The 26,695-nt window shown below is 41.3% G+C and overlaps 1 protein-coding gene across 33 annotated transcripts in view; it reads right to left on the reverse strand.

Annotated features, from left to right (window-relative positions):
- Positions 1 to 1,088: 1,088 nt before the first annotated feature.
- Positions 1,089 to 26,695, reverse strand: part of Sgip1 (SH3GL interacting endocytic adaptor 1) — a 192,843-nt gene continuing 167,236 nt past the window's right edge. For all 33 annotated transcript variants that reach the window (XM_052716889.1, XM_052716890.1, XM_052716891.1 and 30 more), the window contains 7 exons: positions 15,060 to 15,171; positions 9,805 to 9,960; positions 7,401 to 7,533; positions 5,773 to 5,975; positions 5,191 to 5,255; positions 4,518 to 4,682; positions 1,089 to 3,055 (listed from right to left, as the gene is read on the reverse strand). In XM_052716889.1, coding sequence (XP_052572849.1) covers positions 3,033 to 3,055; positions 4,518 to 4,682; positions 5,191 to 5,255; positions 5,773 to 5,975; positions 7,401 to 7,533; positions 9,805 to 9,960; positions 15,060 to 15,171 — 857 coding nt within the window. In that variant the 3' untranslated portion in view covers positions 1,089 to 3,032. The remainder of the gene's footprint in view (positions 3,056 to 4,517; positions 4,683 to 5,190; positions 5,256 to 5,772; positions 5,976 to 7,400; positions 7,534 to 9,804; positions 9,961 to 15,059; positions 15,172 to 26,695) is intronic.

Raw genomic sequence — 26,695 nt, forward strand, 5'->3', positions numbered from 1 at the left:
AGCAGGCAGCTGTGGAGGAACAAAGGTAGGTCTGCTTCCTCCAAAGGAAGAATTCAAAGCGGAAGTGTGCCTAGTGAGGTGGCTCTGACCCTTTGCAGACTGGGAGCGAGAAGAAGTTTATAAAACAGTAAAAAAGCACTCATATCTGCCCTTTTACTTTCCAGTCACTCAAAACCCTTTGCACATGGACATCTTCCTTTAGAGGTAAACTGTGTCCTAAATATCATACAGGGAATTATCATTGTAGTGGTAGGTGCATCACATAGTTTTAAATTAGTAATGGCAAGGTCCAATTATGATAAAATTCAGACTAATTTAAACAAGAATTTATTTTTTTAAATTTCATAAAAAATATGGAATTTATTTGAAGAGAAAAACATACTTTCCATGTTGCCAAAATAAAACATTTACACTTTCTATCAGCTTTAAAAAATCAGAGTGTTTAGGAAACAGCTCCCTGACTAACCAGAACTTTGTTTTAATTTAGCTCACTGTCCTGCAAACCATCTGGCTATGCGCTCACCCATTTTGTTTGGACAAAAGGGAACCTGACTGGACAAACACTGATAACTGAAACCTTGCCTTGATGAGGACCACATCTCAGGACATGAATTCTTGCCCCACAGTGCTGCAGATACAGCTCTAACAGGAGATGAAAGCCTACAGGATTACACTTGATCTTAGCCAAAAGGCCGAGAAGCGATAGCCTACAGGATTAAAACCAAACAGAACACCGGCATCTCCATCCCTGATATGGGCATATGCTATTTGACCCAGTTTCTGAACCAGAAGGAACCACCCATTCCCCAAGGAAGCTCTCATGATTCAGGTCTTAGTTTTGAGATTGCCAACTGCCATTTCATTTCACAAAAGTCAATTAAGGGATTACAGGATTTCTTCATAGTTTTGAATTTGATTCCTGGAAACATTTGAATAATGTTAGAGACTAATCAAATCTCTATCTTTAATTACATTTTTACAGTATTAATAATAAAATTATTCTTTGGAAAGAAACACCGTGTATTTAATGACCAATTCATTCTAAAGCTATATAAAATAAGATATAAAGAGAAAGACGTGAGAAACAGTAATATTTACATATTTTTAATATGCTTTTGTGTTAATATTCAATATTTTTCCATGAATTGACTACTTAAAAACATAATCACATTCTAGATAAGTTTCGTTTTTCTGCTTCTTACTCTTCATTGGCTTAAGTTTTCATTTCCCCATGTTCCATTAGACTTAAGTTTTACATTTTATTTCTCTATTTTGCTTTCAAAACCAAACTTACTGTGAACAAATTAGTTTGTTCAAAAGAACCTTCAAAGCCAGGCTGCTTTGGGGAACTAGGCAAGAGCCTGTTTTAAATAGTATGAATTATTCCCAGGGAAAATGGATCATCTTGGACATTCTTTTGGTAGCAAGCATTGATTGAAGAGAACGTAGATTAATCTACAAAGCTCGCCAGAAAGAGCTGCCAATTGAAATCTCATTGTTGAAGTAAGACTTAAAAAAATTTAATTTGATTCTGGAATTGAAAGGAGCTGAAGATCTTTGTCAAATATAAGTGAATACAAAATGAAATTCAGCAGCGGACGCTACACACCCCACTTCAATTGGAGTTATTTAATAGGAGAGCCTGGAACAGGAGCTGTTCTCTGTTGAAAATAACGTGTGGTTTCCTGGAAGACTTAATCTTTAGACCTCACATGACAATGTTCTGATTCCCGTCCTGTAGGGCACACCCCTGCCTCTGCCCTCACCCCAGAATTGCGGCATTTACTGAGCTTCAAGGCCACAGCTCTGACTCTGCTTTCCATTCCCCAAGAACAGTAAAGATTCATAGTTTTATACAATGAATCTTAAAACCATTCCAAAAATATACATAGAACAACAAGGTCGATAGAATTTCATTTATAAAGCTTTTTTTCCTTCCCCAAAGATGTAAATGATAAGTTTAAAATTCTCCTTTTGGATTGAAACAGGGAACTATTTTATTTTTCCTCTAAGGTCCTTACTCTCAGTGTTTTGATTCTTGTGAGTAAAGAAAAACAAAACAAAACTGGGTATTCCTGGCTGCTAGATGAGACAGGCCCCTCTGATCTGAGCAATTTGTGCAAAAGTGTTAACCGGTTCAACTACAGAAAATCTTGAAACTTTAAAAATCATGTTGGCTTTGATCTGATGATTTAGCAATCTCCACATTTGCTAAGCTGCAGAGACGGGCATGGGGCAGGTAAAATTTCAACATCCTCTGCACTCTTGGATATAATTTAATCTACTTAAACTTTAAATATGAATTGCTTTTCCCTTTTTACACAAGTTATAAAAATAAGAGGCCCTGTTTACACAGTTTGCATTTTTATGAAATTTGCAGTTTGAAAAAAAAGCTTTTTAAAAAGTGGTCATTAATGCTTCTCTTTGAATATGCAGTAACTTTAGAATTTTTTTTTCTGAAATAGTTTCTGAATTTAACCCACTAAACTGAAGCTAGACGTTTCCTTTAGCACTAGAGGAAAACATAGTCAGGAGTGAAGAAAAGTGAGTTTTTTTTCTTCTTCTGGTTCCATTTAAGGTTCTTGATGTGCGGCACCCCCTTTAAGATAACTATCAACATTATATTTAAACTTTATATATTGACAAAATGCACTCTATCTCTGTAAGCATTGTGCCATTCAACAGTACTACTATTAAATTTACATACCACAGTTTAAATTACATCCGTTTCAGGAATGAAAAATACTAAAACTCAAGTGTCTAAGTGCCTTACTGGAATGAAGGAACAGTTTACAAATACAATAATTACATTTGAAAACCATTAACAATATTACACCTAGAAGTAAATACTGTAGAACTGATCATCATAGTACTCTGTGTGTGGGGGAAATCCCTGCTGGAAGCCAGGACCTTCCAGTTGGTAGACCCCAAGTATAGATATTGGTTTGTTTTCATCAAACCAGATTAAAACCCGTCTCTCATACAACAGTTCTCCGGGACATGGATCTTCCAAATCCTTGCATGAGATTTTATTAATTATCTGCCAAGTATTTTCCTGTAAAACAAAACCACAGATCAAAACATTACCCATAAGCTCAATGGTATGATGACCTGTTTCTCCTGCCCTACCCCTCGGAACCAATCACTGCATGTTTGGGGTGCTATATTCCTATGAAGTGGTGAGGTTTTTAGGTTTCTTAGTTCCCCACATCCATGGTCACCATTTCTCCTTTTGTAGATAAACAGTTTGCAGAGCATTCTGGATCCTGCCTAGGTGGGTCAGGGATTTGTCCCTGAATATGGGAAGCTGTCCATATTTATTTCTGACTTAGTTCGTTTGAGAGTGAAAGGGATATAATTAATAATTACATCAGAACAGCAGGTGTAGAAACCAGGACTCAGGGGAAGAGGAAGGGGGAGGTGGTAACATGCTTACTTATGTGTAAGGCTCTGGGTTTACTCCAGTAAGCCACTGACAAGGGCAATCATCAGGAAGGTCCTGGCTCTCCAGAAAAGCTCTATTTCTGCCGCACTAAATTCTTGGGCAAACAGTTTATATCTGTACACTAGATATTTTCTCCTTCTCCTCCTCCTCCTCCTCCTCCTCCTCCTCCTCCTCCTTCTCTCTCTCTCAGGTCATCAGGCTTGGTGACAAGTACCTTTATCCACTGATTCCATCTCACCAGCTCACAACTACATATATTCTTGTTTTTTAAAAATATCATTGTCTGTGTATACATGATGTGTGTGTGTGTGTGTGTGTGTGTGTGTGTGTGTGTGTGTGTGTGTGTGAGAGAGAGAGAGAGAGAGAGAGAGAGAGAGAGAGAGAGAGAGAGAATGAAGTAGCATGTGGAGGTCAGAGGACAACTGTTCCAAGTTGGTTCTCTCCTTCCACCTCTAAGTGGACTTCTGGGACCTAATCCAGGGTGCCGGGCTTGTGTGGCAAGTGCAATTAAGCTGCTGAGCCATCTGGCCACAGATACATTAAAGGTTGCTTTTAATCAAAAAGCAGATCTTCCAAGATCTCAGCTTAGCCTGACAATTCTAAAATTCAGAAAGCCCAGTTGTTGACAAAAACCTTTCAAGGAAGCTAATGCTGCTATGCCTTAGGCATGTCACACATTTTTATGTTCTTTCTCCTGTTTTTGTTTTGTTTTGTTTTGTTTTGTTTGTTTGTTTTTTAATGTGTTTTCAGGTTGGAGAGAAAGTCCAACCCAAGTGTATCAATCTTGTTTGGCAACACAGCAGCAGGACGTATCCCACTGACTCCAATATATAGATGAGCCATGTGGGGATGACGGCTCAGCCTAGCATAAGAAACAGACCCAGCATACGCAGCCAGAGCCTTCCCACGTGGGTTGTCAGTTCACGTGTACTTCATTCAAACATCCGTTTGCTTTCTAATGGGATGTGGGGATAGGAACAAGGAAGCAGAAGATGAGAAACCACACTTGGTTCCTGCCTGAGGAGGGGTAGCAACCTTACCTCTGCCAATGAAACGGAAGCTACCCACTCACCTGCAGCAAACCTCTTCTTGATGAGTGAAAACCGGTACCCTGCTCCAACCAGCTCAATGTCACAGCCGGAGAGTGTGCTTCCTTCGCTGGTGAACTGTACAACCAACGGGGAAGGTTTGCTTGGGCCTTCGGATAACTGAAATCTTGCCAGTAGGGAGCCTACGCCTTTAAAAGAAGAGCATTATTGCAAGATGGCAGCTGACAGCATCACTTTGCACATAACCTTGAAATGGCATTTGAGATTAACTGTGCAAAACTGGACAGCCTAGAAAGCAGTATATTCTTCAGTTATAAAATGATGGTGAGTAAAAGCACCCTTGAGTACTGTGAGTGACTAGCTGAAACGTGTTGGTAGAATGGTACTTTAACATTTGCAGCATGCCTACATCCTTTTCAACCTATGATAAGCAGTAGTGGAAAAAGACATCTACATGGGCTCTGACACAGGATGGACACATGCCTCCTGAAGGGCTCTTCTCTGTCACAAGGACGGTCTATGTAAGGTGAGGTCTTGGTGGGAAACCAAAGAGAAAGGTTCATTAAAAGCCACTTGCTTTTATGGACGTAAATAACCAAACCAACATTCTGCCTCTTTCTAGGGCTACATGGATTTGGGTTCATAGTTGGCTGATACCTATAGGTTATCTCAGATTTAAACCTGTGATTACATTACCTCCATTTTCTGACTTCTGGGAGATATCAGGAATTTTCCATAATATTCTTTGTTGTTCAGCATTCCTAAAAATAAAGCAAAGGGCTTTTTCACATACTGAGGATTTGTTTAATAGATGCCACATTTCCAGATAGTGCTAATTAAAAACTAAATGGGTCTCAAAATGTTTAGCTCTGCCTGACTACATATGTACCCTACATACATAAATGCTTTTCCTTTTCCTTATTCTAACCAGCCACATCAGTGTGAGATAAACAGAGGATGATACAGTGTCTAGAACACATCTACCCAGAAAATAGATGTGAAGTATTTGTTAAAATCGTTTAGTTTAGGTAATGTCCACTGTAGCCATCTCACATCAATTTTTAAAGAAGTATTCTTTATTTTGCTGTTACTAGTGGAAAAACTGATCTCCTCCCCCACCCCAGCAGGCTTGCTGAGGTTTCTTCCCACAGTAAACCCTGGTGCTAAAACTCTTCAGTCCCTTTACTGAAGAAGCCATTTTAGAGAGGCGGGGGTGGAGGGGGGGGGTGGGGGGGGGTGGGGGGTGGGGAAGGGAAGCTTTTTTTTTTTTTTTTTTACCAGACTGCTGGAGGAAGCACAGCCTGGAGCTTGGTCACTCCTCCATCTATGGGGACCAGGAACTGCACGTTGTTAAGGGCCACTGGGGTGGTCATGGCATCCGTGTTGTACTTATAATCTATTCGCAGGTCAGTGCTCGCAGGCTCACATCGCCAGTTCACTGCCAAGTTCAGAGGCGTGGACTGAATGCCCTGGGCAGACACCTTGCCAAAGGACAGGAGAGAAAAGGTGTAAATCTCCACCGTTAAATCTAAAACCAAACCAGAGGCTGTGATTGGCTCCCATGGGACTGGGCTTACAAACCCAAATGTTGTGCTACTGTTTGTGCTGTTCACAAACAGGATTCCAGGGTACACTGGTGGAGGTCAGGTGCCAGGTGGGAGTGCTGTGTCCTTGAGGTGACTATTGAGGTTACAATTAAATACACAGGATCAGCGGTGGAAATCCCTACAGCACTTGAGAGGTCACAGTACATTTTCTGTACTTAGGGAGGTGAGGTAGCATATGGGTTAGAAGCTGAGGCCATGAGACTAGACACGCTTGGGTGTGAGTTCTGGTTCCACCACTTAACATTGATTTTGGACAAGTCTCTAAACCCACTTAGTCTCAGTTACTTTCTCGTCGGCCAAATGGGAATTATAACAATGTGGCTCATAGGTTGTCAGGAAGACTAGAGAAGAAACAGCATGATGTCTAGCATATAGCAAGGAAGTGACTCCTTCACACAGGTCAACTATGGATATTCATGTCATGCTAACTATGAATAGTTATGTCGTGTTTGCTCTTCACAACAAACCAACGAAGCAGACAACACTGACAATCCTTTGAGATTTGTCAACATAAGGACCTGAATCCAGACCCTCTGCTTGGAAGAACTACATTGTATGCAGTCTAGTTAGAGCCAATAATGAGGGACTTAGAACAAGAGAGAGCCAGGTTCAAAAGTTTCATTAGAGTAATCATTGAATTACTTCTTAGCAAAAGTTTTATTAGAACTATTTCATGAGGCTATCACACTAGAAAAAAGATCCAGGTTATTTATACCCAATCACTTAAAATTAAAAGGATTAGAACACTTGTGATCTTACCATGATTACATCGATCTAACTTATTAATAATCTATAATATTTAAAAAATGGATTTATTTATTGTTTGCACGTGTGTGAATTTATGCACACCACATCCTTGTAGGAGCCAGCAGAGGACAGAAGATGGCCTCAGGATCACTGGAACTGGAGTTATGGGCCACAATGTGGGTGGGGACTGGGAACTGAAGTCATGTTTTCTGCAAGAGCAATAAGGGCTTTCAACAGCTTTTAACCTCTGACATATTTTTACAGCCCCAACACTTAGAATCTTAATTAAGTGTGCATATGTGTTTTAAATTTCATTTTTGGGGCATGTTTCTATAATTTAAAAATAAAACACCTCACTTTGTATTTATGGGTACATGATTAATATTCTTCTCACTAGTCCCCACATGGTTCTTTAAGCCTTCAGTTTTTTTTTTTATAACTACAGCATTTCAATAATATTAAAAGAAAAGTTCCTTTTATGCAATAGTAGGCACTTTGGAGTGTAAATTTGTAATGTGAAGCATGATCACCCTGACCATGTGAGAGGATTACCTGGTATTTGAGCATGTCCACATTGTAATATGTAGCCTGGGGTTTTTGTTCAGAGACTTTCTTTAGATGAGTCATCAAGTTTGGCATGTTTACCCAGAATTCCTTGGTATTGGCATCATTTTGTGTATTATCACTGTTAAGATCAAAAGAAAATCAATGATTGAGCAGCATCTCATTGGCACCATCATCTGCACAAGAGGTGTCTTAGCAGATGGCCTCTGATTTCTTCATTGCCTTTGACGATCCAAACACGAGAGCATCCCCTGGGTGGTGTTAGCGCAGTGCAGTTTGGTGTGGTGTCCCATGAGCCGCCCAGTTCCCACAAGAAGGCTCTGCTCTGCTGCCAGACACTCCTGTGAGTTCCTGTCTATTAACCCAGCAGAATGACGACTGGGTCCTTTGAAGCAATAACTATTTCCTCATCCACACTCAATAGCTCTCCCTACATAATCTTAGTTCAACTTAAACTCATCAGTCAATGCAATTAAGGGGGAGCAAATTGATTTTCCATTGAACTGGCTTAACTTATAGCAATTTTCAGAAATTAACCAGTTAAAAGACTTGGAGGTACACACTTGTAATCCTAGCTTTGAGTAGGTTGAGGCAAGAGGATCACAAATTCGAGGGCAGCCTCAGGTACACTGTGAGAGCTTATCCCCAAAATGAAAACAAAACAGAACAAAAACAAAACAAAAATATAAAGATTTGGCTTCACTAACTGAGAAGGATGTAGCTAACACCACCGTTCTCCTTTGTCAGCACTCAGGATTTCGTCCAAGAACATCTAAATAAAAAACTCCATTCACAAACAAGACAGCCTTGGAGTTTAGGGTGATGGTCACAGTTACTTCCAGGAGGAAAGTAGAGTCTTGGCTCTCTACAAAGCTTAGTATCCCTGACAGCTGGTGTTCTGCAGCCTGTCCAATGGCCACTGGCTTGCTCTACACTGCAGCTGCTTCTTCATCCATGACGAAGGACCAGCTGGGTCCCATGCCCTCTGATGGTGCTATCTCATGGGGACAGGATGGTGAATGAACAGACAGGAAATTTTTAATGAAAAGGATGGGGACTTTCCAGGAGAATGGCGAGGGGACATAATTTACTTTGGGGATAGTTGGTGGGGCTGGAGAGGGAAGGGAATGGACAGGGAAGGCAGAGGAGCTGAGAGGAAGTGGGAGCCATAGGAAGAAGGGGAGGGTGGTATATTAGAAGATGGGGAAGTTAATGCGCCAAGCCCTGATGTGTGTGTGTGGGGGGCAGGACTTCACTCATTTTTGATAGGTAGACCAATGAGGAGAACAGACACACAGATCTGAGTAGATGCTCAAAGCCAATGGTACAGGTTGAGATTCTGGGACATGTGTCATGTGAAGCCACTGGTCGGCTGTGAGCAAAGAGCACTCTCATAAAGGCCATTGGCTGTAAAAATGTATTGGAGCAGGGCCAGATTGGAGTCAGGGAAGGAAGAAATTGTTACTGCCATAGTCCGGGCACATGATATTGGTACTAACTCAAGGAAAGATGCTGAAGAGGAAGAGTGTGGGCACTTCAGAGACTTCTAGGTAGCACATCACACTTTATGATGGAGAGGAAGCTGTCAAGAATGACCCCTTTTGTCACACCCACCACAAATCAGTACACACATGCACATGCCTAATAAAGCCATCATTTCAGGCTTGAAATAAGAAAGTGTGCATTTACAGGAACAAATCCACATGACTGTCCCTAGTGTGATATATGTCAATAATGACCATTATAGTAAAAATCATATGTTTCACAGGAAAGGTTTTCAAATTTACATGGAAGAATAGCCCATAGTTGCAATATTATTTCCTTTAAAAGAGTGTTCATACAATAAGAAGTTTCTCTATTATTAGGTCCATCACCTACTGTTCTTTTTTTTTTTTTTTTTTTTTGGTTTTTCGAGACAGGGTTTCTCTGTGTAGCTTTGCGCCTTTCCTGGAACTCGCTTTGGAGACCAGGCTGGCCTTGAACTCACAGAGATCCGCCTGCCTCTGCCTCCCGAGTGCTGGGATTAAAGGCGTGCGCCACCACCGCCCGGCCATCACCTACTGTTCTTATCAACTGTTTTTAGTAACAAGTGAAACAGGCACGTGTACATTGTCAGCAATATGGAGTTTCCTTAAATGCCTCTTTAACCTCTTTAGAAGTTGGCCACTAAAGCACATAAATGCATCATATGCAGCTACACCTTCACACAGCATCAAACACACAAAACTGGAAAGCTAACACACACTCCCGCTATCTGGGTGTTGAATCTATGCGTACATCTGCATTGTGGCGAATCAGCCATAGTGCTATTCTTGCAAGAGAGTACTCCTTATCTGGTCACAGGGTGCCAAGCCAATCATTTCTTTAAGATTGTATGCAGAATCATATTTACCAGCAGAGAAGTTGGGGGTTCGGCAGGACGTGCTCTAACCTGCTGGAATTTATCACCCGAAAAGTCAGAGCAGCTGGGGATGGGTTGTTGGCAAAGTGTCTGGTGATGCCAGCGGGGAAGGACAACACCATTTCTCCCGTAATCTTAACAATGCATCTGAAATACCAAACACATGAGAGGAAAGAGCAGAAACAGGGTCAGTTTGCCGGGGTGCAGAGCAGTGGTGGGACAGAAAAGGTTTGAGTGACAATGCAAAACACCCAGAGTTAAGACAAACAGTTACAATTATGCTCCCAACCACCAAGTCATTTCTAGCTCGCCTGAGAATTTGAGAACTGAGTTTTTCTTTTAAAAGAGGCTTAGTTGTAAGAAAATATAAAATATGTTTCTACAATGGGTGGCAATATCAAGAACTAGAACTTTTAAATTATCTTTTTGACTATCTGTTTTAGGGAGTAACATATACCCCTCTACTAAAAAAAAAATCATAAAGAAAAAATGGCCTTAAAATATATTTATTGCATGTGGGTTCATGCGCATACATCTGTGGCAGTCAAGGGATAGCTTGGGGGAATGGGTTCTCTCCTTCCACCATGTGGGTTCTAGGGACGGAGCTCGGGTCCTCAACCTTGTGGGCAAGAGCCTTTACCAGTTAAGTCATCATGCTGGCCCCAAACTGGTTGGCTATTTTGTTGAATGTGGTTTGGAGTGTAGAAGACCAGCACAAAAAATATGGGTTGGCCTCACCAATCAAATCATTTAATCTTGTGATTTTTTTTTTTTTTGCTTACTTGGAGATAATAAATTGTTATCCTTATACCTCACTGGGACTTACTTTAGTTCTTTGAGTAGTGGGATCAGTGTCTTTTATGTACTCCAATGTTAAGTTCTTACGTCCTACTTTATTAGTTCTTTAGTCCATTATTCTGCCTATTTTGTCACAATTAAATTAGCCATAGAAATTAAAACATGGTAAGATGATAGTTCAGAAGGAAGAAAAAACATTTTTAAAGGCTTCAGGGAGGTCTGAAGGTGACAGAGTATAGTTACTTATAACATAAAATTCCACACATTTGTATGATAGAAAATCAATACATAACCAAGACCCATGCACATTTCTATTGTCTCCAGACATGTCTTCCTGTCTTTCTGTAATCTCCCTGGCCCAGTTCTACAGTCCTCGGTCCTAGGTACCTGCTATTTGCTTTTATCACTCTACATTGTTTTGCACTTTCTATAATATAATCTAACAGATCTGTGCTGGGGGTGGGGTCAGACTTTATTCCCCAGAAGAATCATCTTTAGATTTGTCCATGTAGTTCTGTGCATCAGTAGGTCATTTGCTTTTCATTTGCTGAATGGATGTATCATATTTTAAAAAGAATAAATCAATTCACCCATTGAGGAATGTTATAATTCTTTCCAGGCTTCATCTACAAAGGTGTGATCAGTGTATGCAGAGGTCCTTGAGTGGGCGTGGTTCTAATTTTTCTTGCTATAGGAATGAGGGATCACTGGGCCGTGTGTTGGGGATACCTTTCACTTTTAATGAAATAGCCCAACTGGCTTTGTGTCTTTCTTTGCCATGCCCCCTCTCTGTGGTTTGTTTTTCTTCTTTCTTTCCCTCCTTCCTCCCCTCCCTTTCCTTTCTTCTTTTCTCCTCAAGTGTTTTCTAAAATGGAAAATACAGCTGTGTGTGAGCATCTCTGCATTTCCACATCCTCACCAGCATTGTGCAGAACCTGCCTTAACTTCGACTATCTGGTGAACAGTGCGATCTCATTTGAACTTGACTTTAAAGAATGTCTAAGAACATGAAGATCTTTTTTTTTTTTTTTTTTTTTTTTTTGGTTTTTCGAGACAGGGTTTCTCTGTGTAGCTTTGCGCCTTTCCTGGAACTCACTTGGTAGCCCAGGCTGGCCTCGAACTCACAGAGATCCGCCTGGCTCTGCCTCCCGAGTGCTGGGATTAAAGGCGTGCGCCACCACCGCCCGGCTGAATATGAAGATCTTTTATTATATTCTGAATACGAAGATTTAATGAATCAGTTATTAATTGTGTGTGTGTGTGTGTGTGTGTGTGTGTGTGTGTGTGTGTGTGTGTACCCTTGAGTGCTCATACTATGGAGCATCTATGGGGTCAGAGGAGAACTTGCTGGAGTTGGTTCTGTCTTTTTACCACACAGGTTTCCAGGCGATGGAGCTCACATGACCAGGTTTGGCAAAGTTTACCTTCACTGCTATGAGCCATCTCTCTGGTCCCCAACTTTGTTCTTTTTCAAAGTTGTTTCAGGAATGGGTCCAAACAGAATACAGAATCACAGCATCAATTTCAGCATAAGCTCAATTTACAAACTTTCAATTCCAACCCACTGTTTACGACCTGCTCTGGGAGACTTAGAATTAAAAAAAATTGTTTTTCTTTGCCTACAGGATCAGGCAAAGTTTTGTCAGTAGAGGGCGCTGAAGAGGCAGTGTAAGGCGTTTGCCTAATAGTCTCCATACTCTCTAAATGAAAATTTAAAATTATTGTAATTACAGATTACTAAGTTCCATGTTTCTTTGATGTGTTTTTTTTCTTTAGGAAAATATTTTTGACCTTAATGACTGTTCCTATCAGCATTTGATGTGAATGTCAATGTGTAATATTAATCTGGAATATAAAAACTTAATGTGAAATGGAATTAGAAATCAATCACAAATGAAGCGTTTACAAAGAATGAAGAAATTTTCAAGTCTGGTGGCACGTGACTCACAAATTGGGTCCTCCCTCTTGCCACAGGCAGCAATGAATTCTCTAGCTGGGCTACAGAATTTGCAGCCAGTTCTAGTCAGGAGCTGTGTGAATCTGAATTTGGGGAGGGCAGGAGAAGAGCATCTCTCCCATTCCACCGTGCTGTGATGTTGACGCCGAGCACACAGCCTTTCTCATGAGCGTGCTCTGTGTGCAGGAGCTTGAGCTGCTTAATTAATCAGCCTACTTGGGCTTCTACACTGTGAAAAACCTTTCCCCTATTATACCACTCCGTTCAAAGGACCCTTTCTGAAGCCTGCCTTACTATATCCTCATCATTCAGCCTCCTTCCTTTGCCCTTTTTCTAGGTTGGACATATGGACGGATTTTTTTTTAGAAAATTATGTGGTCAAAATATTAAGTCTTCCACCGCATCGTGTTTACATCTTTTCCATCCCACTCTGGATTACTTTCACATACAAATATTGTCTCCCTTCCTAGATGTCTCCACCTGTGTACCTCCGGCCTAGGACAGTGGTTGGTGCAGAGTAACCCTTCTGTAGCACTCAGATGAGGGAGTCGGCTTGAGTCATTTAGCAACTACCACTTGAGCACCTCGAGCCTTGTTTGGGTGCCGAAGACACGATGGAGAACAGAGTCAAAATCCAGCTGTTGGGGCTGCCATTCCAGTGGACAGGGGGAGACAGACAACGGACAACAGGAGAAAAGTGTGTGTGTGAGGGGTCAGAGAGGGCTGTGCAGGAGGAGGGAGTGAGGTAGGGAGGTTGGGGAGGGGGCATGGGGAGGAGTGCTGCTTTCTACAGGCTGGATGAGAAGTTGAAGAACCAAAGTGAGGGGACAACTGCTCAGATACATGGATGAAAACTGAGAGAGAGAGAGAGAGAGAGAGAGAGAGAGAGAGAGAGAGAGAGAGAGAGAGAGAGAGAGATGGAACGGAGCATAAAAGAGAAACAGCTCTAGGCTAGTGTGGCTTAAGTAGAGAGCATCGAAGAGGAGGGGCCCAGACAAGGGAGCAGGGAGCAAGCCAGACTAGATCACAGAAGGGCAACTGGGCAGGCGTGGCTGCACGATCTCCACCAGCAGAGCACAGAGCACCTAGGACCTCACGGATCCCTGGAAAGCGATTTTCCTGTGAAGAGATGAGACTCCGGAGCATGGGGGTGATGTGCTATGATGAGGATGGACTTCAGAGGTGCCAAAGTGGAAGCTGGGAAGACCAATTACATCCCTGCATACATTAGTGAGTGAAGGAATTTAAAGCCAGTCAGGAAGCAAGCAGAAGAGGGGACACTGGGTGGTTCTCCCGTGATCTCCCACCACAGTGTTTGTGTTCTCTCCACATTCCTATTCATTTTTTAAGTACATATGCTTCTGTTTTTCTCAGTTTTTTTTTTTTATCAGCCTCAGTGTTCAAGGCATTGATCAGCCAGTGGTGAGTGGTTCTTCTAATTCACATAATAGGCAGTTGTACACATTCTTGGTTCTGACAAGACGACAGGACTAACACGCATGTCATAAGTGTTTATCAGCTTAAGCTGACAGTGTTTATGTGCTCCCTATGAGCCTCTCTCCTCTCTCTGCCGTTCCCTCTCTTTCTCTCAGGTCCTATCATTCTGGATCAACCCCAGTCTCATAGTCTCTGTGTTATTATGGACCTAGAATAAAACCTGGTTGTTGTTGAAAGAGCCATGACAACGAGGAAGAACGAAAGACCCCGTGGCTGGGTAGCTTTGGGGCTGGAGATACTAATTCTGTTGGTTTTCCGGAATAGGAGCAGGAGAGTTAGACTTTTTGAGACAGTGTTTCTGAAGGGGAAAGAGGACTCATACTTGGTCATGTGATTTCCCACCTAAAATGGGTTGCTCCAATTATATCTGCTTCTTACCGCTTAATAAGATCTGAAAAGCATTCGGTAAGCACATCTGTTACTTCTCATTCCTCTCTCCCTAGATTGTAAGATTTTCTAAGCCCTGTTCTTGCGAGTGAAAAAAGAACCAAGAGCAGTCCATCCTTCACTTAGGTTTCCTTTTGTTTAATGATGGGCCTCAGGCCTATAATTAAACCAATGATATACTTGGTAGCAGTGTGGTGTGGGTGTTTGGTGTGCAGGGTGGAATAACACTTCTTGTCAGTGGTTTGGAGTCAGGATTCCCTTTGTTACTGAGTATTGAAAGCTGAATATATTCCCGTGGGGAAAAAATGCACACATAAGATGTAGTTCATGTCGTTAAAGCCAGCACATGGAAGGCAGAGGCAGGTAGATCTCTACAAGTTCAAAACCAGCCTGCTCTACATAGCCAGCTCCATACTAGCCAGGGCTACATAATGAGACTGTCTTAGAAAAGCAAATGCAATCTAATTTCAGAGAATTTGTAGACTTTATGCATCTGAGCCATAGAATTCTTTCTCAGAAGGTAGGATAGTTACATTTAGGGTGTCCTCCCCCTCCCCCACTAGACAGGACAGGTTCAAGAGGACAGGGGTCCTTATCCCAGGCTTACTTGCTTGGGTCTGCTCCTTTGAAGTAGGCATTGACGGTTTCTGTGAATGCAGCAGCAACTGGCAGGGTGTCCTGGGCCCCCATAGTTAGAGGACTGGGTCCCCTGGAAGAACCTGCAGGAGATGAAATGCTTCCATTTATTTGGGGCTTATGTGAAAGGCATGAGTACATGGAGCTACAGCTCACTGAAGGATTAGGGGGGAGGGCCTACTACCAAAAAACGGGATTACACAGTAGCTGTGCATTAAACGCAAGCACAAGTATTTAAAAGGAAATATTTGGCTGGTTAATAGACAAACACACTTGACATTGATTCAGTTACTTGACTACGGAAGAAAATCCAAGCCAAGAACAAAGTCACAGGGGTTTATAAATGTTCTGCATAAAGCATGAGGCAGTATTTGCATGACAGTTTGTACAGCAGGTGGGTAATGGAGAAAAGTGCTAGTTTCCTATTTCCCATTAGAGCATTCCACCCAATCAAGTGCTCCGACTCGAAATTCGCATTCCTTCATTTGGAAGAGGTAGTCCTGTGGTGTTACATAGCTCACGGCCCTTTTTTGCATTATTTCCATTTTCAAAAGCGCAGTTGCTCTCAGATTCAACAAGGTCAAGCTCCTTGCCTCAAACAAATGCTACCAAAACATACACGTGGACTTGGCACAGACAAAGGAACGCACTGCTCACACCGTTGACTCTTATCAGCCTCTTTGTGTTCACTGAACACTTGCTGTGTGCCAGGAGAGGCAATGCATGCCTCCCGTGAGGTGCTTCACCCCACCTGCCTCTTGGCCTGGGGGATAGGCAGGGAGAGTCACATTTTACAGAAGAGAAAGCTGAAGTTTAAGGGCCTTCTCTAAGATAATACAGTTATTCAAGCAGTGAAACAAAATATCCAAATCTAGATTTGCTTTCCTGTAAAGCTTGTATTTTTATCATCATGCTTTGTATAGTTTGTCTACAAGAAACATTTAACTACAAAGATTTGCTACAACATGTAACTTCACCCAAGCATAAAGTTTAGCTTGCTGCCTCTGTTATTAGTTTCTAGGCATGGTACTGAACACAGTATCTATGTTACATGCTCGTTGCTTCAGCTTTCTACCAAACAAAGATGTTTATCCCTCCTCTCTTCCGGCATATGCTACATACATTGTATAAACCCATCCTTTCTATGTCTACCTCCTCAACATAACCTTTCCTGCTCCTTCTAGTTCATGACACTCCCACCCCCAGTTTTTTCTACCTTCATTCAGCTTGTAATATCTAGTACTTGGTAGTAGGTCATCAACTTTTTTAAAAAAAATTATTTATATTACATGTATGAATGTTCTGCATATACACCGATATGCCAGAAGAGGGCATCAGATCCTATTATAGATGGTTGTAAGCTACCATGTGATTGCTGAGAATTGAACTCAGGACATCTGGAAGAGCAGCCTGTGCCCTAAACCACTGAGCCATCTCTCCAGCCCCTGTAGGTCACTAATTTAACGAATACTTGTTAGTATCACGTGTCATGTCCTAGTGTAGATGGTGAGGATGCTCAAGATGAGTTAAATATGGTCTTTGTTCCCTGGAGTTCAGTGTGCAGTTATCGCTATTCTTGTACTGAACAGCATCACCACCATCACCATTATCATTCACACCAGCACAGACCTGTCACCATTATCTACTTCCCATTTCCTATGTGCCTTATGTAAGTGATAAGCATGATATTCATTTGGCAAACCACCTATGTGCTACAGGCATCTCCGGCAGCTCAGGAGATGCTGGAACATCTAGGAGATGGGGGTCACATGGAAGGAATTGAGGTCCTTGGCGGTTTGCTCTTGAAGGAGATCTTGAGACTTTAACCTTTTCCTGTATAACTCTTTGTTCTCTGGTCACCATGAGGTAAACATGCCTCCTCTATTATGTACTCATTTCTGACATGATATACTACGCCGCCATAGGCCTAGAGCACAGGGCTAAAGAACTGTGACTCCAAATAAACCTTTCTTCCTTTTTTTTTTTTTTTTTCCCGTTTTTCGAGACAGGGTTTCTCTGTGTAGCTTTGCGCCTTTCCTGGGACTTGCTTGGTAGCCCAGGCTGGCCTCGAACTCACAGAGATCCGCCTGCCTCTGCCTCCCGAGTGCTGGGATTAAAGGCGTGCGCCACCACCGCCCGGCCCCTTTCTTCCTTTTAAGTTGAATAATTTAAAAAAAAATATTTATTTTTATTCACGTGCATTGGTGTTTTGCCTGCATATGTGTCTATGTGAAGGTGTCAGATCCCCTTGAACTGGAGTTATGGACATCTGTGAGCTGCCATGGGTGCTGGGAATTGAACCTGGGTCTTCTGGAAGAGCAACTGGTGCTCTTAACCACTGAGCCATCTCTATTGCTCCTAAGTTGAATATATTAAACATTTCGTCACAATAACAGTAAACCAATCAACACAGGACTAATATTCAAAGAGTTTTTACAACTTGCTCAGTCTTGCCTAGCTGATATGCAAAATTTTAAGACTGATACTTAAGTACTTGTGAGTTCAAAATTTAGGTTCTGAGGACAATATTATTTTGTTTCCATAGTGGGTAATTACAGGGCCATTTGGGGCAAGAAAACAATTGAGGTCAATTGGAGTGTGCATGTCTTGGACCATGGGGTTGCTGACTTTTAAAGAAAGAAATTAGGGATGAGCTACTTGTGTGAACCTACACTTCCTCAAACAGACCAAGATTATACCAACATGTGCCATTCTGAGAACATGTGCCATCACCCACTTTAGGTCCAAGAAAGGCAACGTTTAGACACATTTACAAATAATGAAATAAGAATAAACAGAAGAAATGATTTTATAATAGTGTTGTTCAATTCTTCTGTTTCCTCATTAGTACAGATGTTTATACAGTGACCGACAGATGCTGGAAGACAATGGCTTCCCTAGCTGATGGTAGCAAGAGGGGGCTGGGCTGTTACCATTACAGCAAAATCATGGCTTCCATGTGACTGGAACTTGGGAGTTTGGTTAGGTAGAAAAAAAACTACAACCAAATAGAGTAATTAAACAAATGCTTTAAAAAGTTGGCATGGGAGAAAAAAAATAAAACAAAACTGAATGGATGATTGGGAGTTAAGTGATGAAGTATTTTACACAAATACTTTAAGAAACTTTCTATGTGAAAACAGACACTAAAATAATTCTTTTGAGACTCTATATGAAAATCCCTGGATATATTTCAGAGCAAAATGCACATGTATACAATATTTATATAATCTGAAGTAGAAATATCGATTTCTTGAGGTTTTGGGGGTTCCTGGAACTGAGATTTAGAAGAGTTCCTTAGAAAATGAGAGACCCATGAGTTATCTGATACAGGGGGTTCCACATTTAGGTCATGTTAGATATAGTGCATAATTTTATGAGGAAGACAATAACGTGTAGGAGGAAACTTGTCTTAAACATGTGTGTGGTATATCTGTGTGTGTGTGTGTGTGTGTGTGTGTGTGTGTGTGTACTTGTCTTTTCTGTGCCTGTGGAGACCAGAGGTTGACATTGGCATTTTTTCTTCAGTCACTTTTCTGCCTCATTTTCTGAGACAGGGTTTCTTCACTGAACCTGGAGCTCACTGTTTCAACTAAATCATCTGGCACCAAGCCCCTGGGGTCCACCTGCCTCCACCATCTGTGCTGGAGTTACAGAGGTATACAGAGCCATGCCTGGCTTTTACCTGGGCACAGAGGACCAAACTCAGGTTCATAAGCATATGTAGCCAAGCACCTTGCCCACTGAGCTCTCTCTCCAGCCCAAGGACACGCCTTAAAAAGAAAATAAAATTGATGAGAAATGCAGATGTTAGCAGATAAAGAGAATATTATGGGCACTTTATTTTTGAAAACTGCAAAACATTTTAATAGACATGCTATTTTTGTGAATAAAGAGATGTGATTTAGGTAGCTAATGGTCTTTCAAAGTGAACTGACAATTATGTGAGACATACTATGCAGGAGCTTGAGTCAGTGGTTAATGCTTGCTGAGGAAGAACTCTCTACTGAGTGGTCCAGAGCTCTGTCTACAGACTAGGCTTTTATTATCAGAATTATTAGGGGCGGTAGTGATGATGATGAAGGTGGGGGCAGTGCAGAGATTAGAACATTCAGCGAGGACACTGGGTGGTGGCTGGGAGAACGGAGGTTGGCACTAGGTGAATGGGAGTTGGCATCCAGCCTGGGATTGCTTCTTCCTCTGATACTTGTCTAAACTACTTTTGGTAGCAATGATACAATCATAACCATTTTATAGGCCCATTCTGAGGATTAAAAAAAGTATAGCATTTAGAGCATTGCTTGGTTCGTAACAGCATCAAATTAGCTATTTTTATGATGATTATTGCTATTAAGACAATATGGAAGTAATCTGAATGAGACAGGCTCAAGAATTTTTTAGTTTTGGGATACTGAGCTGGAACTGCTGAGAAAAAAATGGCAAAAGTAAATATGAAATTATTTATATTAAGATCAAAACATTGCCAAACAATCTGGATGTATTGGTGCGTATCTATAATATTAGCATCTAGGAGGCTCAAACAAGAGGAGGGCAAGCTGTGGGCAGCCTGGATACGTACTGAATCTGTTTCAAAATTTGAAACAAAACAATACATTGAAATTAATTAGTCAAACAACTGTGATTTTGGAAAAAAACCTAGCTCAACAGATGAATATGTCTAAAAATAAAACCAACTGAGGGATTTAGTTGTTTAGCTTTCTGTGATTGGGTTCTGAGGATCTCAGGCAGTTTGGGCTATATCGATGCATATTGTTAGAAATGATGGCTTCACCATCTTTGTTTAGTGCGTGCTTTGTGGTATGGCTCATGAGGGAGCACCCAACACTTCAGGACTTGGAGCGAACTGGAGAATGCGGTGACGAAAGGCTCTAGTCTGGCTCTCTCCTTCTGTGGCCTGACTCCTCTCAGTGTCCCCTCCAGTTTTCTGCCCTTGCTGTGTCCACATCTTGGATGCTGCAATCATCCCTATGGATTTGATCAATAAAGCCTTGAAAGCAGAAACACATAAGATAAATATTTACAGAGAACCCTGTTACCTTAAAAGATCTACGATTTACAGTTCTATTCTTTCATAGGCTTGTATTTTGCTATTAATAGAGCATTTTGTATTTTACTTTATATTTTATATATTTTTTGTCATCGCAGTCTGGTCCATGTATCATTTCTAACAGCTATTTACTACCTTACAAACCTTTCCCAAACATTAGGTCATTTCTAGGTGGCAATCTAAATTTATCTGTATATTAATTGATCTTTTCCCTTTGCACTATTTCCTGAAGATAAAAAAAAAAATTATTCTTACAGAGTTGTATAACCAAACTAAATGAAGATCGATTTTAATCGTGAAGAGTGCCAAGATATGTCACATGGAGGTTGTGCTCAGTGTGGTGGGTCATAAGTGAATGCTTCTGTGTCCCCCATAAAACCCCAGGGTCTTTGTTTAGAAAGACTACTGACTAAAAGTGGGATAACGTCAAAGGTGGTAAGAGAGTCAAAGCATGGCCTGAGAGGGTGAAGAAGAGCTTTAAAACTTTAAAAATATCTGAAACGGTATTGTTCTATGATTCAAGGGATCAGATTTTTTAAGACCAAAAATCTGCAAGAAAAGAGTGTTGTGACCATAGGGAAGTCAGCTGACTGTACTTCTCTCTTGGGGGCAGGGCAGACAGTGCACCCTCAGCTTCCCAGCCTGTACTGTTAGGTAGTTTGTAGATAGTTGAGGTTGCTACCATGAGAATAACTTTCTAAGAGAGTACAGATGCTCTGAAAACAGTTTCCTTTTCCTGGAGGGTTGAGTGTCTCTGTCACACATACAGAGACTCTCTGTGCACAAGACAGAGGTGGGGACACAAATATGTAAATATAAGACACAGACAAATGAAACACTAAGTACCTAATGACTTCAGTAGGAGCGTGCAGACGTGATCCTTTTGCAAATACTCAGTTGACTGAAAGATGAACTGCTGAGTGATCACAAGATTAACAGAGGAAGCCTGGGCTCCACAGTCATAGCTCCTGGGTGTGAAGTCTTGGTTTCCACTAGGGACAAGGTATTTGATTTCTCTGTGACTCAGTTTCCTCATCTTCAAAACAGGATCAACAAAAACAGCATACTAACAACTTGCACTAACCATTAGAGGCAGTACTTTTGAAGTCCTTAGTGTGGCACACACTTGAAGAGCACTGTGCTTTTGCTGCCATGGTTTTGGCCATTGTGAACACTGGTTAAGATTATAGAGCTCTAGGTTCAATCTTTGAATTAGAATAGATTTTTAGGGAGAAAACAAAGGGAGGTCTGGAGGTTTCAGTACAAAAGGAATTTGCAGATTCCTTTCATCCCTCAATTGGTTTTATTTGACTTTTCTATGAATACATGTTTAACTTGGCATAGATCAGTAGATGCCTAGTGTCTTGGTTTAAGTTGCTCGATGTAGTATTTGTATCACAATAGGCTATAAAAGTTGTTTGAGTGCATGCTTGTTTTATTAAAATGAACAGATAATTTGAATAATCAAGACCTTTTATTCAAGTGTGAATGTCTGAAATTGTTAGGCGTTGTGCTAGTGACTGAGAGATACACAGGAACACATGAGGCATGGCCCTTCCTTTGTGGAATCTATAGTAGAAGGGAATGTAATAGTAACTAAAACTGCAATGGAGCAATGCATGGAATTACAGAAGCATTTAATACTGCCATCATTATATTGCTGTTTGCTCACAAGGTAGGTGCAATATTTGTTATGGTAGCTCTTATGTCTGCCCTTCAATAACTTCTAATTGCAAATGCCAACATAAATTTATGCTTTTTATATGTTTTCAAGGGGTAAACAGTCTTAGTATAGTGACTGACTCTTTGAGATGGGGTAAAGTTCAGCCCTAGGTGGGCTTCAAGGTGGCTGATGTGGAGGATGAATTTGGATTAACCATCCTTCAAGATTCCACCTCTGGAGTGTCTGGGATTCCAGGTCTGTATGCCATGGCCCCCACTCTACTATAGGTAGTACAGGGGATCAGAACCAGAGCCTCTGGTATGTTAGGATGGCCCTCTACTCTTGAACTATATTGCCAGCTAATGATCTACTCTTAATCCTGACAACATATTTGTAGGGTAAGTACCATTATTTTATAGGTGATAAAACAGATTCTACATCATGTGGTGACAGGATAGACATTCAGCAAGGAAAAAGGGCAGAGCTGGGAGGCAGACCTGCCTGGATGTCTTGACTTTCTTCAATCATACCATGAACACTTAAATCAGATTAGGAAGGCGTTGGATGTAGCCTCTGATGGCACTTCTGTGGTACCCCTAGAAGGGCCAGCTGTGGCCAGTTAGTAGCAGTTCCTGGGTACCAGGGGAAAGAACAATAATAACTAGTCATTCGAGCAGGTCTGCTTCAGGTTGGAGGCAAATGACCCTTATACCTAGCTGGGAGAAAGCAGGGAATGGCCCAGCCTAGGGAAGAAGCAGAAAGGCTCAGTGCCTAACCGGAGAAGACACGTACATGAGATTTAAAGCCACTGAGTGCATAATGCTGCATAAAGGCAGCAACCTAAACAGACATTAATAAAGGACAGTACATTATAAACCATGGAACCATTAAAGTGGTAATGTATATCGCTGGAGACACAGCAGGGGGATGACATCAGAGTTTGTTCAGTTAGATTATTCCATGGTTTCTCCAGAATGGAAGAAAGACACCAAGAGAATGACAAGGTGTGTGTGTGTGTGTGTGTGTGTGTGTGTGTGTGTGTGTGTGTGTGTGTGTGTGTGTGTGTATGACTTGGAAGACTAATGGGATTTTTGCTGTTTTGCCCCCCCCTTTTTAAAATTCATCTTTTTATTTTATATCCCGGCCACAGCCTCCCCCATCACTCCCCACCACTCCCATTTCCCCTCCAGTCCCCTCCTCCTCCATCTCCACCCATGAAAGGACAGGTCTCCCATGAGTCTCAACAAAGCATGGCATATCAGTTGCAGTAAGACTAAACACCTCCCCATGTATTAAGGCTGGGCAGGGTGACCCACTGTGAGGGGTAGGGTCCCAAAGGCTAGTAAAAGAGTTGGAGTCAGCACCTGTCCCCACTGTTAGGAGTCCCACAAGAGGACCACTTATGGGCTTTTTCATAGCATGCAATGAGCAGGACTGCTCTGGGCTAAGTCCTGAGGGGTGAGGGATAAATAGCAGATGCAAACTCGGAAGATGCTATGGAATAAGCCAAGCCTGGGAAAGGGACATGCTTCACAAACCAGACTGTAATGTTCCTTTTAAGTAAAAAGCTAACTTAGACTCTGTCATAAAATATGATAGCTTTTTTTTTAAAATCAAATATCAAAGGAAAGTTAAAAATCAAACATTTTATTAAGCTATTTAATGACATTTCTTGCCTCCATTCAGAAGTGGTTTAAGACCACCACAGTGGAAGCCATACCTAGGTCTTCATAGGAGGAGCCATATCTGTGTTCTGATGTGAGTTACATTTTCTCCTAAAATATGGTGGTAGATTCGGCCTAGTTACTTTGTGTTTACTCTTTTAAAATATGATAACACTTCATTACAATATATATATATATATTGTAATGAAGTGTTATCATTTGTGCGGGAAAAGGGTTAGATTTATATGTATGCATACATGGATGTAGTCACTAAATGTAGCCAGTTTAAAGGCTTCTGTGAGGTTTACAGAGCTATTGTGTATTCAACTTGGTTGAAATCTAAGTAATATTTCCCTCAGTATCAGTATCAAAAACATACCCCTGGAAACATTTTGACAAGACACATCATGTAACTGATACCAAAAGAAAAGCGGGACCTTCCCACAGAACACTTGCCCCCAGTTTTTGCTGTAACTGGGGATGTAAGCACACATGGAAGTCACCAGCTCCTCTCAGTCTCTTCAGCTGAGTTACTAAAATCAACTTCCCTTCATGTGTCTGACTGAATTTTACTATGTTGGAACTTTATTTCCCTTAAAAATGCTTGGAAAAGAAAAAAAAAAAAGCTCTGCTTTGATGTAGTAAGAGTGTGAAGAATTAATTTATGCAGAAGACTGGCTCATAGGTGTGGCTATGCACCTTCTTTGGGATTTAAATCCCGTAATTTTGAAAGCTAGGATAAATAGGCTGACTGATACACATTGTGGAATGATACTCAGGTATTAAAACACTAACTTTCAAAAACTTCTGGCTGGTTTTCAGGGAAGCTGTTTGCTTTGCAGAAACTTAGAAATAAACTTGGAAAAATAAGTGCAGACAAAATGCTGGAGTTTTTACATATGGTAAAATTGAGCTATCAATGCAAAAAAAAAACTATACAAAGTCAAGATTATAAATATGTTTAACAAAACCATATTACTGTTAATAACAAATTGTTGATGCCAGTCATGATTCAAACCTCTGAAGCTTAGATTTGATTTCTGATGGGTATGTAGAAGACAGTGCCTTGGCTATTGTCTGCCATCATCGGTTAGTAAACAAATCCTCGTCTATATTTAAGCTTATTTTGCATCTCAAAATCTGTTAAACCAGTGGAGCGTGTTCCATTAGATGGCTTTGTGGGATCAAGCAAATGCAGCACTTGTATATTTGTGTGTGTGTGTGTGTGTGTGTGTGTGTGTGTGTGTGTGTGTGTGTGTACAGAGAGGTGTTTCTTCAAGAGTTTTCAACAAAATTTTAAAAATGTTATCTGTATCAATCTCTGAAAAGTGTGATTTTGGGTAAAATTTTTAGTTTGTGCTTTTTGATATCTTTTAATTTTTACAAGTAAAGTGTTTGAGTCAAGAAAGCCAATTGTGAGCTATTTTCAAGTGCTTTATAATGGGCCAGAGGGTATGTTAAAAGAAGAGGGCACAGAGTTATGTAGTATTTGATAACATGAGCAAGCCATGGATGCACAGTGTAATAATCACATGGGAAGTACCAGAACTGAACTATAGCAAAATGATAATGGTGACTGTGGTTAATAGAGTACAGATTATTTTACTTTTCTCACGTGTTTGCTTCTCCCAGTTTTCTATAATGTCCATCAGAAATAGTATAAACACAATAGGAATAATTTGGGAATTTTACAGAGGTTTCTACATTTCTAATTTTTATTTCTTGCATGGTTCCTTACAGTTCAAAAATGGATGCTGGCACCTGGGGCCTATGCAGGATTGTTTGGCTCGGCCTGGGAGGAGGGGACTAGACCTACCTGGACTGAGTCTACCAGGTTGACCTCAGTCTGTGGGGAAGGCTTTGCCCTGGAGGAGATGGGAATGGGGGGAGGGTTGGGGGGAAGGTGAGGGGGACGGGAGGGGGGAGAACAAGGGAATCCGTGGCTGATATGTAGAACTGAATTGTATTGCAAAATAAATTAATAAAAATAAAAAAAAAATGGATGCTGGCAATTTTGAGCACTGTTGAAAGGTGTTTTCCCATTGGGACAGACACATGCGAAGGGAGATAGAGGAAGAGAGTTGCCCGGAACTGATGGACTTCCTGAAAGTCTACTGTCTGAATGGCCAGTTTCATTGGTGGTAAGTTCTGAGTTAGTTCAGAAAAAGCCAAGGTTATGGATGGGAGGAATCACTGCGAACAGCCATTCTTCCTGGCCTCTCAAGAACAACACAGCTTCACCAGAACATCCTTCAAAGATGACCCCTGCCCTGCTCCCTCCCAGACTTCCCCAGAGTAACCTTTGTGCGTTATCAGCGGCGTTTTTCAAGCTTCTCCCTCAGCACTTAGGGGAAACAGAAGCTTGTCATCATCATGCTGAACATCAGACGAAGAAACGTTAACTGTGAGGACATATGGTACCTGTGTCACTACTGCCTGCCAACAAGAATAGCAGCCCCTCTCCTTCTGTGTTTCCCGTGTCCTGGTGACTCCTAGGCAGAACAGCAGAAGAGTAAAACAATTCCACCCTGTTCCCCATCTGCTGACAGTCTATGCAGAAATGACTGCCACCTGCATGGTGGCAAAATCATTGATGAAATCCTAACAGCGGTGACTTAGAAGGCCTTATGCTGAGGATGCCAAAGAAATCCTGGACACAATGAAGCGATGAATGCACCATTGTTAATACATGCCTGGTGGTTTTATTGTCTTTCCCACATTTTAGAATGTCTGTGTTAATAATTATTATAAGGAATAATTACATTTGTGTTTTACTTTACTCTGTTTAAGGACCTTTCATATCCAACAATGGTTTGGAGGTAACGCTAACTAAATATGTTTAAAACCCAGATACATGAAAGGATTTGAAAGGGGAGCTTCTCCTGAGTATCTACATCTCTTTGTGTCACTGGTAAACCTTCTCCATTTTTTATTTATATCACTTCTCCTTCCTGGGGTAGCTAGAGGTCCATAAAGAAGGGTTTTCTCCCTTTTTCTTTTGTAGTGCTGTGCCTCCTACATGCTAGGCACGCAGTCAACTGCTGAAGCATACCCCCAGCCTTTAAAAGATGATTTTATTATGGAAATATGCAACCTAAAACTATGCTGGTCCTTCCTAAAAGACCCATGACAAAAATAAAAGCTATTATTGGCCAGCTATTGTCTGAAACAGGCTCAGGTCCATAGAACAGTGAAATGGTTTCCTCAGATTT

Source organism: Peromyscus californicus, unplaced genomic scaffold, assembly GCF_007827085.1.
Source record: "Peromyscus californicus insignis strain IS unplaced genomic scaffold, ASM782708v3 Scaffold_5__1_contigs__length_169319896, whole genome shotgun sequence".
Classification (NCBI taxonomy): Eukaryota; Metazoa; Chordata; class Mammalia; order Rodentia; family Cricetidae; genus Peromyscus; species Peromyscus californicus.